The sequence below is a fragment of the Zea mays genome, chromosome 4 (genome assembly GCF_902167145.1).
Source record: "Zea mays cultivar B73 chromosome 4, Zm-B73-REFERENCE-NAM-5.0, whole genome shotgun sequence".
NCBI lineage: Eukaryota > Viridiplantae > Streptophyta > Magnoliopsida > Poales > Poaceae > Zea > Zea mays.
In genome coordinates this window covers 132,178,975-132,197,894 of record NC_050099.1, presented here as the reverse complement: position 1 = coordinate 132,197,894, position 18,920 = coordinate 132,178,975, and the positions used below count along the sequence as shown (strand labels likewise).

The window sequence follows — 18,920 nt, the reverse complement described above, 5'->3', positions numbered from 1 at the left end:
CTCGGCCAAGTCGAGGCTCGGCGGGTAGCGCGACGCGCCAAGTCATTCGTTTTGCTGGGCGATGAAGAGGAGCTCTACCATCGCAGCCCCTCGGGCATCCTTCAGCGATGCATCTCCATTGCCGAAGGTCGGGAATTGCTGCAAGAAATACACTCGGGGGCTTGCGGCCACCACGCAGCGCCCCGAGCCCTTGTCGGGAATGCTTTCCGACAAGGCTTCTACTGGCCAACGGTGGTGGCTGACGCCACTAGAATTGTCCGCACCTGCGAAGGGTGCCAATTCTATGCGAAGCGGACCCACCTGCCCGCTCAGGCTCTGCAGACGATACCCATCACCTGGCCCTTCGCTGTATGGGGTCTAGACCTCGTCGGTCCCTTGCAGAAGGCGCCCGGGGGCTACACGCACCTGCTGGTCGCCATCGACAAATTCTCCAAGTGGATCGAGGTCCGACCTCTGAACAGCATCAGGTCCGAGCAGGCGGTGGCGTTCTTCACCAACATCATCCATCGCTTCGGGGTCCCGAACTCCATCATCACCGACAACGGCACCCAGTTCACCGGCAAAAAATTCTTGGATTTTTGCGAGGATCACCATATCCGGGTGGACTGGGCCGCCGTGCCTCATCCCATGTCGAATGGGCAAGTAGAGCGTGCCAACGGCATGATTCTACAAGGGCTCAAGCCTCGGATCTACAACGACCTCAACAAGTTCGGCAAGCGATGGATGAAGGAACTCCCCTCGGTGGTCTGGAGCCTAAGGACGACGCCGAGTCGCGCCACAGGTTTCACGCCGTTTTTCCTGGTCTACGGGGCTGAAGCCATCTTGCCCACTGACTTGGAATACGGCTCCCCGAGGACGAGGGCCTACACCGATCAAAGCAACCAAGCTAGCCGAGAGGAATCGCTGGACCAGCTGGAGGAGGCTCGGGACAGGGCCCTACTGCACTTGGCGCGGTACCAGCAGTCCCTGCGACGCTACCACGCCCGAGGGGTCCGGTCCCGAGACCTCCAGGTGGGCGATCTGGTGCTTCGACTGCGGCAAGACGCCCGAGGGAGGCACAAGCTCACGCCCCCCTGGGAAGGGCCATTCGTCATCGCCAAAGTTCTGAAGCCCGGAACATACAAGCTGGCCAACAATCAAGGCGAGATCTACGGCAACGCTTGGAACATCAAACAGCTACGTCGCTTCTACCCTTAAGATGTTTTCAAGTTGTTCGTATACCTCGCACTTACGCAAGTTTAGTCGTCAAGGAAGGGTCGGCCTAGCCTCGGCAAAGCCCGACCCTCCCTCGGGGGCTAAAAGGGGGGAGACCCCCTCTGCGTCGAATTTTTTCCTCGAACAAGGATCTCTTTTTAGCAGGATTTCTTTCGTGCTTCTTGACTACTTCGGAAAGCGGATCCTGGAAACGACGGAGTACACGTAAGCAGCCAAGGCTGACCGAGCCGAGGGACTCCTACGCCTCCGGGATACGGATACCTCACTCATCACCTTCTGCGATAAGTAACTCGCGCTCGGATAAAGCGACTCCGTGGACTGAATAAGTCTTCACGTTCGGAAGCTCTCCTGCCGAAGCAGTCCTTCAAGCTTTCTCGACTAAGTCGGGAACAGGGCCTCATGAACGGGTGAAAGTACGCGTAAACGGCAAGGCCGACCGAGCCGAGGGATTCCCACGCCTCTGGGATACGGATACCTCACTCGTCCCTTCCGCGAGAAGCAACTCTCGCTCACACAAACATCCCTGTTACCGACAGAGTCCAGATGCTCGAAACAAGAGGAAAAAAGGCGCAGCTTCGCAAGCGCGGCGAGGGTGTGTTTTTTCCGGCCTCGGCGGCCGCAGAAGGCACACGCTACAAGACGATCTGATCCTGCAGGCTCGGGTCTTCACGCCGAAGGGAGCCATAGCACCCTCGGCATCGACGACGTCTTCAGCAAAGTCCGACCCAGCCTCGGACGGCGACGCGGTCCAAGGACTCCTCCGGGAATCCGGCCCGAGCAGGCGGCTCGGCCGGTTACCCCTGGGGCCTCGGCCAACCGGCTTCCAAGGGCGCCGGCCCGACCCGAGGCCTCGGCTGATCGACCTTGGCGTCGGCTCCACCGACGGACAACACGACTGGGCTCCGGCCAACCAGGTTCCCATTCTCGAGCCGACTCTGCCTCTGTTCATACTGATATCGCTACCCCTGGCCTCGACCCATCGAAGGGCGGCCGAGGGGTCTCCTTAACTAAGCTAGAGGAGCCCTAGACAACAAGGTCGATCGGGCCGAGGGATTCCTACGCCTTCGGGATATGGATACCTCACTCGTCACCTTGACACGGGGCGACTCGTGCTTGGTAAAGCGGTTCAGATAATCAACAGGCGAGACTTAGTGCTCGAAAATGAGGAAAAAACGGCTCCGTGCCAAAATTACGTACATGTTCAGGCCCCACCAACCACTCGCCCCATCGCATTAACTCCGCGGCGGGACAGGCGGCGCCTCTGACGGGAGGAGCGCGCGACGCTTCGCCTTCGCCGTAATAACCGCGTCAGAAAAGGTACGCCACGTCGTTCGATTTCGTATCCTTTTCCTTTTTCCTCTTTCTCTATCTCTTGCAACAGGGACCGGGAAAGGGGGATACCCCGAAAAGGATCCTTCTCCGCGAAGGAACCGGGCTCCGAGCCCCCCCCCCTACTGATCAGGGGTTCGAAGGCTGGCCCTCCGAAGGGTTCAACAGTCGCCTCAGATCGCGTGGGCCCGACACCCACTACTGGTCAGGGGTTCGAAGGCCAGCCCCCCGAAGGGTTCCATGGCCGCCTCAGGCTACTCGGGCTCCGCGCCCATTACTGATCAGGGGTTCGAAGGCTGGCCCCCGAAGGGTTCACAGTCGCCTCAGACACCGAGCGAGGGATGACCAGGGGTACGTTCGATACATAACCGAGGCTCGGGCTGCGCTCCCGAGGTACCCTAGGACATTTCCGAGACCAGCGAGAACGATCTTGTAACGGAATCCCATCGGAGGGAGGCATCGAGCCCTCAGACCCCGTCGCCAGGGGACCGGGTCCGGCAAATCACCCGCAGGTACTTTTGGGCGTGCCTCTGGGCCCCTAGCCGACCCCCAACGAACGGGGCACGGACGTCCACTCGGATTACCCGCTTGCAGCTCACCGGAGACACCATGTTCGGTGCCCATCGAGGGTAACATGGCGCACTCCCCCCTCCTCCTTGTGGAAAGGCGACGTAGGGGCGTATGTAAAAAGTCGAGTCTGTCCCTGATCGTCCTCTCGCCCTGTGCAGAGGCTCGGGGGCTGCTCTCGCAAAAACCGGCTCCGGCCAACCCGTTGACAGCGTCAACATACCAGCCCGAGAGCTTGGGCCCCGACCGTGCACCCGGGCTACGGCCAGTTCGCATGAGGGAACGACCAGACCAGCCGAAGCATTACGCAAGGTATTAAGACCTCGAAGGAGTGTAACCACTCCTCCGAGGCCTCGGGGGCTACACCCGGCGGGTGCGCTCGCGCGCACCCACCGGAGCAAAATGCAACCGAGAAAGGCTGGTCCCCTTGCAAAAAAGTGCGACGAAAGCCTCCAAGCGAGTGCTAACACTCCCTTCGAGGCTCGGGGGCTACTGTCGGGGACCATAATTAGGGGTACCCTCAAGACGCCTAATTCTCAGCTGGTAACCCCCATCAGCATAAAGCTGCAAAGGCCTGATGGGTACGATTAAGTCAGGGATCAGTCCACACGAGTGACTCGATCACGCTTCACCCGAGCCTAGCCTCGGCTGAGGGCAGCCGACCTCGAGAGACTTCCGTCTCGCCCGAGGCCCCCCTTTTTACGGCGGACACGTCACCGGCTCGCCCGAGGCCTTGGCTTCGCTCAGAAGCAACCTTGACTAAATCGCCACACCGACTGACCAAATTGCAGCGGCATTTAACGCAAAGGTGGCCTGACACCTTTATCCTGACACGCCCCCCCCCCCGGCAGAGCCGAAGTGACCACCGTCACTCCACCGCTCCTCTGACCAGTCTGACAGAAGGACAGCGCCGCCTGCGCCACTCCGACTGCGGTGCCGCTCGACAGAGTGAGTCTGACAGGCAGTCAGGCCTTGCCAAAGGCGCCACGGCGAACTCCGCTCCGCCCGACCCCAGGGCTCAGACTCGGGCTAAGACCCGGAAGACGGCGAACTCCGCTCCGCCCGACCCCAGGGCTCGGACTCGGGCTAAGACCCGGAAGACGGCGAACTCCGCTCCGCCCGACCCCAGGGCTCGGACTCGGGCTAAGACCCGGAAGACGGCGAACTCCGCTCCGCCCGACCCCAGGGCTCGGACTCGGGCTAAGACCCGGAAGACGGCGAACTCCGCTCCGCCCGACCCCAGGGCTCGGACTCTGGCTAAGACCCGGAAGACGGCGAACTCCGCTCCGCCCGACCCCAGGGCTCGGACTCTGGCTAAGACCTGGAAGACGACGAAACTCCGCCTCGCCCGACCCCAGGGCTCGGACTCCGCCCTGGCCTCGGCCGAACGACTTCCGCCTCGCCCGACCCCATGGCTCGGGCTCGGCCTCGGCAACAGAAGACAGACTCAACCTCGGCTTCGGAGGAGCCCCCACGTCACCCTGCCTAGGGCACAGATCCGCCACGTCAACAGGGGGCGCCATCATCATCCTACCCCGAATCGACTCGGGTCACGGAGAACAAGACCGGCATCCCATCCGGCCAGCTCCGCCGGATGGGCAATGATGGCGCTCCACCAGCTCTGTGACGACGGCGGCCCCCAGCTCTCTTACAGAAGCAGGACGACGTCAGCAGGGACTTGACCGCTCCAACAGCTGTCCCTCCGCCAGGCTCCGTCGCACCTCCGACAGCCACGACATCACGCCAGCAAGGTGCCAAGATCTCTCCGGCTGCCACATTGGCATGTACCTAGGGCACTAGCTCTCTCTCCGCTAGACACGTAGCACTCTGCTACACCCCCCATTGTACACCTGGATCCTCTCCTTACGACTATAAAAGGGAGGACCAGGGCCTTCTTAGAGGAGGTTGGCCGCGCGGGACCGAGGACGAGACAGGCGCTCTCTTGGGGCCGCTCGCTTCCCTCACCCGCGTGGACGCTTGTAACCCCCCTACTGCAAGCGCACCTGACCTGGGCGCGGGACGAACACGAAGGCCGCGGGACTTCCACCTCTCTCACGCTCGACTCCGGCCACCTCGCCTCTCCCCCCTTCGCGCTCGCCCACGCGCTCGACCCATCTGGGCTGGGGCACGCAGCACACTCACTCGTCGGCTTAGGGACCCCCCTGTCTCGAAACGCCGACACCAGCTGGCAGGCCAGCCGGTAGTCCGCGAGCCACAGTTTCGGCCTTGTTTCCCCCGAGTACTTGGTGATGGTAGTTGGAGCTCGGAACCGGGTCGGGAACGGCGCCCGTCATATGGCCCGGCTGAAAGCTTGCGGACCGGGTGGTTCGGGCGAGGGACTCCGATCCTCCCCGCAGTCGTAGCGTCCCCCACGCCTGGGGTGGTAGACTCGGCGCACCTTCTCGTCAAGGTGGGCTCGACGGTCGCGGCGGTGGTGCTCGTTGCCGAGGCGACCCGGGGCTGCAGGCGTTGCGTCCCGCGTGCACCCGGTGTGGACCGAGGCTTCCCGCATGAATTGGGAAGTCGCGGCACGATGCTCCAGGGGGTACCCCTGCCTTCGAGAGGTAGAGCTTTCGGCCCGTCAGACCGCGGCATCCTCCAGGAGATTCTTGAGTTCTCCCTGGATACGCCGCCCCTCGGTGGTGGATGGCTCCGGCATCGCTCGGAGTAGTATTGCTGCTACAGCCAGGTTCTGGCCGACCCCACTGGAAGCCGGGGGCAGCCTTGCCCTGGCATCGTCAGCGATGCGGTGCTGGACATCCTGGGCCAGATGGCGCGCTTCTCCGGCTGGTGCTCGGCCTGCCCACTCCTGCCCGATGTTCTGCCGAAGCTGCACAAGTTGTCCTGCCTCCTCGTCGAGCTTGGCCTGCATCTCGCGGATTTGCTCGAGCTGTGTGTCCTGACCCCCCGCAGGGACTGGGACCACAGCTAGCTCCCGAAGGATGTCAACGCGAGGCGCAGGCCTAGGGGGATCACCGTCCTCCGGCATACCAAGGTGGTTGCCTTTGTCGAGATCCCCTAGATCGACGTAGAAACATTCGCGACTTGGGCCATAGTCCTCGTCGTCAAGGCTGTGGCCATTATCGGAGCAATCTGAGAGGCAGTAGTCACATGCGGCCATGAAGTCTCGCATGGCACTGGGGTTACCGAGCCCGGAGAAATCCCAACCAGAGTCGGGCTCTGTTGGGGACCTTTGGCATCCGAAGGTCCTCAAAAACAGGATTTAACAGTATTTCTGGAAGTATAATGTGTGAGCAGGTACCTTCGAACTCAAGTCGGTATCACAGCAGGAGAAGATCAGGATAATACGAAGGTCTTGATACAACGCCGAAGATGTTTGCAGAAGAGCTTCGGCGTGGTTGCAGAAAATGAAACCGACTTAAAGATGAAAAGGCTATTCAGACCTCGATAGATTACTATAGAATTATTATCAAATGTAAAGGGCATGAATGTAATTTTGTATGGGTTGTACCCCGTGCCTATAAATAGGTGAACAGTACCCTCGTACTGTTCACGCTGACTTGGCATTCGCTTTTTGCGTCACGCTTGTATTGTCATCTCCTTCCGATTGAAGGTACACTTGTAATTCAACGATGTTTTTGTTTATGCCCGATAATAATATATGGTTGTTCATATTGTCTTTTACATTCTTTATATTTCATCCTTTGTTATTGATTGATGAATTTGTGAAGGTACATCCTTCGTAACCTTCGTCCGTAAGCCATTACATCCCAAGGGAAATAATGCTTCGGAGGACGAAGGACTTTAACGATTAACATTTTTCTATGTTGCCTTGTTCTTAACTCATAGCACTTAAGAACAAGTCCCCAACATTGGCGCCCACCTCCGGTGAACTCACTTCCACTCTGAGTTTTTTGAACACCTTCGGCGATCATAAACCTTCGTCATGGCGCCGAAGAAGGCTTCAGCGACTGGGGCTGCAGCTCTGCAACCACTGGACCACAATCAGGAGACAGTCTCCCTGCGGGAGGCCCGAAGCCAGAAAAGGAAGGCTGTCAGTCCGACACCACCAGAGGACGAGATAGATCAAGAAATCAGAGATATGGAGATGCTTCATCAACAAGTACAGAGGAAGAAAGAAAAGATGGCCAGGCTAGCTGAACTGCAGAGGCAGATAGACGAAGCCTCTGAAGAAGTTCGTCATCTTGCTCAGGATGAGCAACACCGAAGGCCTCAGCATCAAGACTTTCATCAGGAGGGTTTTCCCAACGAAGATGACTGGTATGACAATTTCCATCACGGGAATTTTGTTTTTGATGATGCTTCTCCCTTGTCCGCTGAGCTGCAGGCTACACCTTGGCCTCCATCCTACAAGCCGCCTCAGCTCCCCGTATTCGATGGCCACTCAGACCCGAAGCAGTTTTTGATGAGCTATGAAGCAACAGTGTCTTCGTATGGTGGCAATGCTTCAGTCATGGCCAAATCTTTCGTTATGGCTGTCAGAAGTGTTGCTCAAACCTGGTATTCCTCCCTTCGACCAGGAACGATCACTTCATGGCAGAAGCTGAAGGATTTGTTGTTAACTAGCTTTCAAGGATTTCAGACGAAGCCGGTCACTGCTCAGGCTCTGTTCCAGTGCACTCAGGATCATGAAGAATACCTTCAGGCGTATGTCCGAAGGTTCTTGCGTTTGAGGGCACAGGCACCAACGGTGCCCAATGAAATTGTCATCGAGGCCATGATCAAGGGGCTTCGGCCAGGTCCGTCAGCTCAGTACTTCGCCAGGAAGCCTCCTCAAACTTTGGAGAAGCTCCTCCAGAAGATGGATGAGTACATTCGGGCCGATAATGATTTTCGCCAAAGAAGGGAGGAGGCTTTCAGGTTTTCTGAAATGACCAGGGGCTTCGGAGGGAGATTCTACCCGAGGCACGTGAGATCAATTCATAACTCTACACAAAATGATGACAGAGGAAGCCAGCAGCAAAGGCCACAATGCTCCTCACAGGCTTCAGGGCAACAGCAAAGCTCCTTCCGACCACCAGCTCCAAGAGGCAGAGGCGCCAGGGGCTTTGGAGGAAGATTTGGAGACCAACCGAGAAGAATCTTTTGCTTATTCTGCGGTGAGAACAAAGGCCATACTACCAGGATGTGCCATGTTACCATTCAGAAGCAAAAGGAAATAGCTGAAGCCGCAGCACAACAAGCTCAGCCGAAGCAGGTCATGCATACAGCTTCGTATCATTCGCCTTACATCCCAGAATATGTGGGCAACCATCCTGCAGTTTCTGTTGCTTCGGCGAGTCAGCCCCAAGCTTCCTGGCAACAGCCTCCGCCTCCACCCCCGTTGCAACAAGGCCAGCAGCCAGAAGGGAGCCAGTATGCTCCACACCAGAGGGATTTCAGAGAGCAATCCGAAGCTCGTACAGTCAACAGCACTGTGCCAGAGTCAAAGCACATCTATTGACGAATATCCTACCTTAATAACAATCTTTTTCATTCAGTTTTATTTTCTGTAATAAAGGACATTGTTTAGATTTCATGTAATTAGTTTCGTTGATTCCTACAAGAAAAATATGTTTTCTTCACAGGCTTGCGATAATAAAAAGGACCTTCGGATTATCTAAAATTCTTCGAAGCAACAAAAAGTCGTTCTAAGGAACGCAGAGTAAGTTTGACGAAGTCACAAAAAGTCGTTCCAAAGGGAGCGCAGTGTAAGTTTTCTGCTCCAAAGTCGTTCCAAAGGGAATGCAGAGCATACAGCGAAAAGTCAACGCTGATACCGCCTAAGTAAAAGGCGAAGCGCGAAAAGTCAATGCGAATGCCGCTGAAAGTAAAAGGCGAAGAAGCTCCTAAGGGAGGCTTACAGCGAAAAATAAACGCTGATTCCGCTGAAGTAAAAGGCGAAGAAGTTCCTAAGGGAGGCTTATAAAAGATTGTGTGTTTTATTGCAGGGATACGAATGTATCTTCGGAACAAACATCATCTCACATGACATAACATCATCGCATCATTTCGCATAGCATAAGCATCATACATCATTTTGCACATGGCACAAGAGGTGGACACATTATTAATTTACAGAAGAATGCTTTGAAAAAAGGGAGAAATCATAGTCACAAAAAGATACGTCATTAATCTTCGGAAGTGTAGCTTCGGAAAATATTTACACGAAGCCTAGATATTATTCATCAGAATATTGGATATTGTTGTGACAAAGAAAAATTCTTCTTCACGACGCATGAAAAGAAGGGAAGGTGTTTTTTCGTCAAAGACTCAAAAGCGGTACGTATAAAGTTTCATGCATCGTAAAGAATTGAGTAACAAAAGTAGGTATATTACATTTGGGGTTACAAAATGTTACACTATATCACATTTCAGAAGTTTTTACAAAAATAATTAATCTTCTCTCAAAACGACTTCTGCAGCCTCGTTCAGGAGCCGGTTGACGACTTCGTCCATAATATCTTCAGCCATCTTTTAAATTTCGTCGTCTCCCTTCGGCTAAGGGCCCGAAGACGCTTTAGTCGGATCTGAAGCAACACAGGATACGGCTACATTGCTATTACAAATCGCAAACAAATCTTAAAACCTAAGATTACAACACGATAAAAGCTATTAGTTAATACCTAATTGACCTTCGGCCTCTGCGCTCTTTTCAGCGGCCTTAGCTACTTCTCTAGCATCGTGAATGCCCTTTTCACTCCTTTGAATAATTTCTGCGACCATTTCTCGGCCACCATTATCCCAGATATCAGTAAAAAATTTTCCACCAATTATACTAGCTTCAGCCGAAGGATCTTTTGCATCTTCAAAGGGCAAAGCAGCTTCGGATTGAGCTAAAATTTTCACATGTTCGCAGCCCTTCTTCTCTAAGATGGTGGCAATCCCTCTGGCGCCAGAGAAGGCACATATATCTCCTCGGCTATTTAAAATTTCTTCGAAGGCTTCAGCTTCGTGGTCAATCCATTCAATGACACCTTCGGGATTGCCTCTTGAAAAGTTTTCCTCACTTGAGAATGCGTCGACCTTGGCCAAGCTAGCCTTTAACTTCTTAACACAATCTACAGATTTGTTATAGCATCTCTTATTGGACGAACGAAGCTCTTCAATAGTCACTTCTAGGTGATCTGCCCATTGATCGCTGAGTTCACGCTTTGTTTCTTCAAGTATACGTTCTTCCTTGGCTCTGGCCAGTTGTTTCCGAAGGTCTTCAATTTCGCGCTTCTGAGCTTCAGCTTGACTTTTAAAGACAGCTTCGTCTTCCTTTATTTTATTTATCAATGAGTATAATATTTTATCTTTTTCGAGACCTTCGTTCCTCAGTTCAATTACTTCGGAACGAAGGTTGCTCAGGGCTATAGTACATCCTTCGTCTTCAGCATCTTTCTGTGCCCTGAGGGCATTGCTGAGTATCAAGCCCTGCAAAAAGAAATATGTCTGCGTCAATAGGTTTAAACAAACGAAAAATTTTGAACTCAACAAAAAAAATACAAGAATTTCATTTGTCGCACCTTTAAGCTATTGTAAGCTAGGCTGTCGGCCAGATCGTTCTTTGACAACACCGAAAGTCCGTCTTCTAAAGTTGGGAATCCGAAGCTCCTGCTCATCTCCCGACAGACAGAAATTTCCTTGCTGTCGGGGAGACAATACAAGAAGTCGTCTTCCCCACTGCCATTGAATATTAACGCCCCCTTTGGATATTTCAGTTTTTGGGCGTAGTGCTGGGCCTCTTGTTCTTCTTTTTCTGATAATTTTTTCCCCGAAGCATGACGAAGAATATAATCACGAACTTTCGAGGATGCTTCGGGGGCAATGACACCGGTTTCTTCAACAAAAGTTGGCTTTGTTATTTTTTCCGCCTCACTTTCCAAGGATTTTATCTTTGAAGGCTCTGAGGGCCCAGCTTCGGCTTCAGTCTCTTGCCCTGGAGCTTTAGAATAAGAAATTTCAGTTGTTGTTTCAGGAGCGACAGCAGCCTTCTTCGGAGGTGTGCTTGAAGATTTGATCGTTTCCAGTACATCTAGCACATTAGCCATTCTCTTTCTTTTCGGAGTTACGGCTGGCACTTTTTGATTTTTTGCTGTCTCAATGTTTGCTGCAGGACTCAAAACTTCTGATGTTTTGGAGCCCTCAGTTGCTTCCTTTACCTCTTCCATTTTTTCTGTGGACGGCGCTTCGGCCTTCTCTTTCGTTTCTGATAACAAAACCTTTGATTGCTCCAATTTTGTCTTTGTTGGCACTTCGGCCGTTTCTGCGACTTCTGGCAGCAAGGTTGGCTCGGTTGGTTGTTCAGCTTCGGTGGCCGGAGGAGTTTCTCCGGTAAACTCAGGCACCGAAGCTGGTTCAATATAGCGCGGCCGATGCGTAAGGACCTTTATCTTCTTCCTTTTCGGTTCTGGCTCGCTAGGAGCAGCTACAGCTTCTTCTTTTGCAGAGGTTGTGTTTTTCCTCTTCTGCCTTCGAATGGGATAGCAATAGTCAGGGTAGACAAACCCGATGGCATCAAATACCCTATTCAGCCTTTTCTTTTTTCGGCTTCCGAAGGCTGCTGACATTGCGGTGTCTTCGGCCTTCGAATAAGCCCCAAGAAGTTCATCGCTTAAATTTTCAATACTTTTCAACCAGTCATCATCTGGCTCAACGAATTTATCTCCAAATTTAAAAGTGTACTTTAACCTGATAAGTCCGCCTTCGTCGGTCTCTTTTACGGTTTCTTGTGGCATCTCCCAATTCTCTGCGAGCGGCCATACCCTGAAGGCAATATGCTCTTGTACTAAATCTCTTGTCCCAATGAAAGAACAGACTGCGCCGAAGGCCCTCTGGCATTCTTCGGCAACTTCATTCATTTCAACCTTCGGCCTCCGAAGGCCGAAGCTTTGCCAAATAGGGCGCATAATTATACCCTTGATATCTTCTCGTGCTGTCAGATCATTCTTCACATAGAACCATTCTGTCATCCAGTCTCCGGGCCATCTTTTCCGAAAGGTTGGCACGGGGCAGCTTGACCCCGACCGAGAAACAAAACTGTAGCAGCCAAAATTGTTGTGATACTGTTCCTTACCCCAAGGTTTCGTTTCGTATGATAATTCATGTATATTGCAGAAGCTTTTTGCGTCAGGCTTCAGACCTTGGCTTCTCACGGCCCACACGAAGACATTCAGCTTTATAATTGCCTCGGGGGTAAGTTGGTGGAGATAAACTTCGAATATTTTCAGTACCTCCACAACGAAGCTGCTCAAGGGAAATCGCAGTCCAGCTTTCAAAAAGCTTCGGTACACTACGACTTCATTCTCTTTAGGGTGTGGGCAAGTTTTTTCACCTTCATCGGCCCTCACAATGGACAAATCCCGGAAATACCTTCCTCTCATGTTGACAAGATGATTCTCTTTGATAGTTGATTTACCATAAACTGAATGGCTTGGTCGCCATGGACGATCTTCGGAGTCTTCACCACCACTGTCCACATCATAGCTGTCACTGTCACCAGTATCTTCGGACAAACCTTCCAGAATCTCCTTGGTAATCTTTTCTGTATTGGTCTTTGACATCGCTATAAGAAACCCCAAGTTTTTCTCTTCGTCAAGGCTTAGCTTCATCTCAGCAACAGCCTTCTTATCTTCAGACATCTTCGGAGACGCTAAAAAACTATTTTCAAAGCCGAAGCTTCAAAACCAAAAGCCTAACAAATCGCAGTGCACAAGAGCTAAAAATTGAGTAAGCAGGAGCAGTCGGCCAGAAAGCGTGTCAAATGAGTTTGCGGTATGCCCGTATTTATACGCCAAGAGCGTTGAAAATTCAAAGACCCCGCTTGTCAGTGATTGTTGCTATTCTAGCAAAGGGAAGGTGTTTTTTCGGACCTTCGGCGTAAAGCCTTCGTTTATGTCGCAATCTAAATTCGTTATTTTAAACAAATTAATATTGCGAGGGGCTACTGTTGGGGACCTTCGGCATCCGAAGGTCCTCAAAAACAGGATTTAACAGTATTTCTGGAAGTATAATGTGTGAGCAGGTACCTTCGAACTCAAGTCGGTATCACGGCAGGAGAAGATCAGGATAATACGAAGGTCTTGATACAACGCCGAAGATGTTTGCAGAAGAGCTTCGGCGTGGTTGCAGAAAATGAAACCGACTTAAAGATGAAAAGGCTATTCAGACCTCGATAGATTACTATAGAATTATTATCAAATGTAAAGGGCATGAATGTAATTTTGTATGGGTTGTACCCCGTGCCTATAAATAGGTGAACAGTACCCCCGTACTGTTCACGCTGACTTGGCATTCGCTTTTTGCGTCACGCTTGTATTGTCATCTCCTTCCGATTGAAGGTACACTTGTAATTCAACGATGTTTTTGTTTATGCCCGATAATAATATATGGTTGTTCATATTGTCTTTTACATTCTTTATATTTCATCCTTTGTTATTGATTGATGAATTTGTGAAGGTACATCCTTCGTAACCTTCGTCCGTAAGCCATTACATCCCAAGGGAAATAATGCTTCGGAGGACGAAGGACTTTAACGATTAACATTTTTCTATGTTGCCTTGTTCTTAACTCATAGCACTTAAGAACAAGTCCCCAACAGGCTCGTCATCTTCCTTGGAACCCGGGGGCCCATAGGTTGAGACGGTCGTCAGTCGGTCCCAGGTTGACCACATATGGTACCCCGGAAGGTTAGGATATGCCTTTATGAAAGTGTCCACCGAAGCGGGGTCGCTTGGTGGGTCGAAGCTGAATCTAAAAGGCACAGGGTGAAAAACAGACAGTACCTCTTGATCGACGGATGGTGACGAAGTCGCGTCAGGGACGGACTGCACCGTTATCTGAGGTACGAGGCTAACGCCAGCAAGTCCTTCGCGAGCGTGCTGGCGTCATCCGTTCGCTTGGGGTTAGCGTGTTGCGGGGAAACGACGCTCGTCTTCGTCTCAGACGCGAGGTCAACGCCCGAAGTCTCCCCGCTGGGGCGCCGGCGTCGTCGACTCGCTCGACAGCCAACGAGGTGCCGCCTCCTGCTTGGCCATGGTTGCCCCGCCTCCTCCTCCTGCGGCACGGAAGGTGATGGGACAGGCCCGGATGCTGCTCTTCCGCCATGGGGGGAAGACGTCGTCGATTCCGCCGCCGCCGGGCGGGCTGACGGCCGTCGTTGTCATTGTCGCGCGGCGGAGGAAGGAGTACCATGTTGTAGCTGCCGTCGAGGGACATGAACTCGAGACTCCTGAAATGGAGCCACGTCTCGGGCTGGAGAGGTTGCTGGAGACTACCCATCTGGAGCTTGACGGGAAGCTATTCGTCAACACGCAGCAGGCCCCTACCTGGCGCGCCAACTGTCGGCGTTTCGACCCTAGGGGGTCCCTGGACCGACGAGTAAATTGTCGCTGCGTGTCCCAGCCCAGATGGGTCGGCGCGAGATGGAACACAAGGGGGAAAAGGGGAACTGCGGCTCGTGTTATCCTGCGCCCAGGGTGGATGCGCTTGCAGTAGGGGGTTACAAGCGTCCGCGAGGGAGAGAGAGAGAGCCTGTTCGTCAGCCCGTCCTCCCGCGCGGCCACCTCCCGTATGAGGGCCCTGGACCTTCATTTTATAGATGTAAGGAGAGGGTCCAGGTTTACAATGGGGGGTGTAGCAACGTGCTAACGTGTCCGACAGAGAGGAGCCATAGCCATATGTACATGCCGACGTAGCTGTCGGAGAGGTGTTAGTGCCCTATTCATGTGATGTCGTGGCCGTCGGATGAGCGCTTGAGCCCTGTAGAAGCACAGCTGTCAGGGCTGTCGGGTCCTTGCTGACGTCTCCTTGCTTCCGTAGGGGGCTGAGAACCGCCGTCGTCATGGGAGCACGCGGGGTGCCATCATTACTTGTTTACCGGGGTGAGCCAGATGGGACGCCGGTCTTGTTCCCCGTAGCCTGAGCTAGCTAGGGGTAGGGTAATGATGTGCACCCTGTTACGTGGTCGGTTCGAGCCCAAGGTCGGGCGAATCGGTGACTCCTCCGAGGTCGAGGTTGAGTCCGAGCCCTAGGGTTGGGCGAGGCGGAGACCGTATTCCGAGGTCGAGGCGGGGGCCGAGCCCCGGGGTCGAGCGAGGCAGAGCTTCCTATGGCGCCTAAGGCTGGACTCGGCTGCTGTCAGCCTCACCCTGGTGGGTGGCACAGCAGTCGGAGCAGGGCAGGCGACGCTGTTTTCCTGTCAGGTCAGTCAGTGGAGGGGCGAAGTGACTGCGGTCACTTCGGCCCTGCCGACTGAGGAGCGCGCGTCAGGATAAGGTGTCAGGCGATCCTTGCATTGAATGCTCATGCGATACGGTCGGTTGGCGAGGCGATCTGGCCAAGGTTGCTTCACTGCGAAGCCTGCCCGAGCTGGGCCTCGGGCGAGTCGAAGGTGCGCCCGTTGCTTGAGGAGGCCCTCGGGCGAGGCATGAATCCGCCTGGGTCTACTGTTCCTGCCCGAGGCTGGGCTCGGGCGAGGCGAGATTGTGTCCCTTGAGTGGACGGAGCTTTGACCTGTATTGCGCCCATCAGGCCTTTGCAGCTTGTGCTGATGGTGGTTACCAGCCGAGTTTTAGGAGTCTTGGGGGTACCCCTAATTATGGTCCCCGACACATTTCAATTTGTCCATAACTAGTAATGTAAGCGTGATTAATCCGTTCATCACATTGAATCCATATTATTTATATATATCATTTAGTGGTCCCTAAAGGATAAAATAAAGAAAATTAGTGTTCATGTCCTTTTTATAATTAAAATGTTAGTTTACATATTTGTTTTGTATATAGTTTTCTTAACAAAGAATATAGGACATGTACTTTCTAATAAAAATAAAATATAGTTGTTTGTTCATTGTCTCTTACATAAAAGTTCATTAAGGCTTATATCGTAACTTTCCATAAATAGGTGTTTAATAATAATGATCTTTCACATAAAACCTATTTAGACTTATATCTTAAGTTGCCATAAGTGATTCGTTAACAATATTTATAATATGCTCCATAATGCTTCTAAAATTAATAACGTGATTAGTAGCCCATTAACCTTAGATATATAACATTTATCTTTTCTAAAAAGTTAAAAAGGTTTAATATCGTTATAACGTGTTTTACCGTCTTATAAGCCCTTAATCTTAGATATCGCGTATGATGTTTTATAAAAGATTAAATTGGTGAAGCAAATATTTGTATATTTTAATTAAGATATTTTAAGCTTATGTCTTGTTTTATAAAGTATAGATCACACATTTTTTAAAAGAATACCCTCTTATTATAACCATTACTTGCGACGTTTTTGAAAAGCAAACGCTCTTTTCGTTAAACTTTCCTTTAGCTTTACGAATGGTGAATGTTGTATGTTATTGAGTGGTGTTTGTTCTTCTTGTTTGTGTGATATTCAGTGGTTGATCTAGTAGTTAAGAATCAAGATCTAATCCTATCCATGGAAAACCTCAAGTTTTCAATAAGCAAGGCAAGTGGACTTCTCCCTCTGCATATTCTGTTTGATCCCAAACAATACATTTAATAAAGTTTATTCTTGGATATATATGTGCATAATTTGATGGGATACCTATTTAGATACCCCTAACTTTTCCAACCTTACTCCTCGTTTAACCTGGGATTATGATCTAATCAAGTAGCTATGCTATTGCTACAACTTTAAATTTATGCAGTCACTCCTGTTTATGATATTAATGTTCCAAATGGTAAGTTTACTTTATTGTTGTTAACCCGATGGTTAAACAAGATTATTGCATATTAATTGGAACATGGAGTGACCACCCAGGAAAACTGTGCTACCATGAGAACTATCATGGCTCTGGTCTTGGCTAAATAACTAGGGAAGTCTTATGTTGGGTGCTGGTTGTGGTCGACCGGAACGGGGGCATCTAGCAAGCGCTTATAGTTCCGGCTCAAGCAGATTGGATAAGGGCATAGTTCCCAAAGCTTTACCCTGTAGTTTGGACTATAAGTTGGTTACGGTAGGTGTACCTTATGAAGTTGATCATTTCCAGCATTTGCGTAATGAGGACTCTAGGGAGAAGCCTCATAGTGAGACCCTGGCCATTCACCTCGAAAGTGAATACGGGTCTAGCTAACCCGGGCTAGAAGGGAATCGCGACTCATGGGTAAAGATGTGCCACCTCTGCAGAGTGTAAAACTGATATATCAGTCGTGCTCACGGTTATGAGCAGCCTGGACTCCTCACATGATAATTGAACTTGAAGATGGAAATAAATCGAGATCCAATGATCTGCCAATGGTTTGCTTAAGTGGTTCCACTTAAGTGTTTTTGATATACTCTTATACCTTTGTTTAATGGGAATACTTGGGATTCACACTTATTAGTAAGACAGGTGTTGTTAATAAAATGTTGACCAACTAAAATGCTCACTGCTCAACCTTAGCCTCACCTTGTTAAACTTGCATTAGTTTTTCCCCCACTTGCTGAGCCCCGACCATAAGTGAGCTCACCCTTGCTTAAATTTTGATCAGAAGTTTGCAGATGAAGTTATGATGCTGAGCTCCATGGATGCTAGTCTAGTGATACCCCCGGTCATCTTCCTGTGGATGGATGTCCATGTTTCGCTGTACTTTGATGAATAAAGGTTAAGACATTATGTCTGTTCGAAGTGTAATATGTTAATATAATCGTTATTTACGCTTTTATGCATTGTTCTTTTGATATATTACACTTGTGATGTCAACATAATTGTGGAAATAGATCCTGGCACACATATGCTATGCACCCGGCCCTGCCTTCGGAAACGGGTGTGACATCTGCTCGCACCACTTACTGACGCGCTTCGCGAGCTCGATGATCTCGTGGCACTCCGTGGCGTTGTGGCGACTATTGGGGTGCATAGGGCATGAGCCGCTGTTGCCCCCTGTGGTCGTGGGCGCTTTTTGCGCTCGTTCCGGCCCCAGTCGTAGCTGTGACGACCGGAGCAGCAGATGGCGGCTTCTCATGGCCGCGGTTCTTCTTCTTCTTCTTTTTGCCGTCTTGGGTGACGGCACCCGAGCCACCCATCTGGGCAACTCTGGTCTATGGTGCCGAGTGCCATGCACGGCCCTCGGCAGCCATGGCACACTTGTCGGCCAGAGCGAAGAGCGTGGTGACAGTTTCCACGTCATGCGTGGCCAACTTCTCCAGCATCTTTTCATCACGTACCCCCTAGAGGAAAGCAGTGATGATGGAAGCATCGGTGATACGGGGTATAGTCCATCGTACCTTGGTGGAGCGGGAGATGAAGGCCTGGAGAGTTTCCCCGGGTTCCTGCCTCACTGCATGGAGGTGAGCCTCCACGCCATGCTGTTGGTAAGTGCTGGCGAAGTTCGCTGTGAACTGTGCGCAGAGCTCTTCCCAGGAGTAGATCGACCCTGGGGTGAGGTTCATGAGCTAGGTCCGGGCTGGCCCAGACAAGGCTACATGGAAGTATGTTGCTATTACGTCGGTGTCTCCACCTGCTACCGTAATAGCGGTGACGTACACCTGCAAGAATTCCGACAGATTTGACGTACCGTCGTACTTCTCTGGCATATGTGGCTGGAACTTGGATGGCCAAGTCGCCGCGCGGAGATGATCCGCCAGTGCGGCGCAGCCCACGCCGGCCAATGGGACACCCGCCTGGATCCGGGCGCCCGTTGGAGTTTGCGGTGCGACTGTAGCGTAGTCGTAGTCAAGGTTGCGACCCTCGACATTTTGCCAGCGCTCACGCGCCCTCTCCAGAGAGACGTGGGCATCCTCGCCCACACACGCCTGCGGTTGAGTTCTGCCCGCAGGTCATCAGACCTCTCCAGAGAGACTGGATCGTCCTCTCCCACACGCCTGCGGTTGAGCTCCGCCCACAGGTCCTCAGTCAGTGT

The 18,920-nt window shown here is 51.9% G+C and overlaps 1 protein-coding gene across 1 annotated transcript in view; it reads right to left on the bottom strand.

Moving 5' to 3' along the window:
• Positions 1-18,023, bottom strand: part of LOC103655508 (homeotic protein knotted-1-like) — a 34,247-nt gene extending 16,224 nt beyond the window's left edge. Inside the window, exon 1 of the mRNA XM_020552166.1 lies at positions 17,856-18,023. Within this exon, the coding sequence (XP_020407755.1) occupies positions 17,856-18,023 (168 nt within the window). The remainder of the gene's footprint in view (positions 1-17,855) is intronic.
• Between the last annotated feature and the right edge of the window lie 897 nt (positions 18,024-18,920).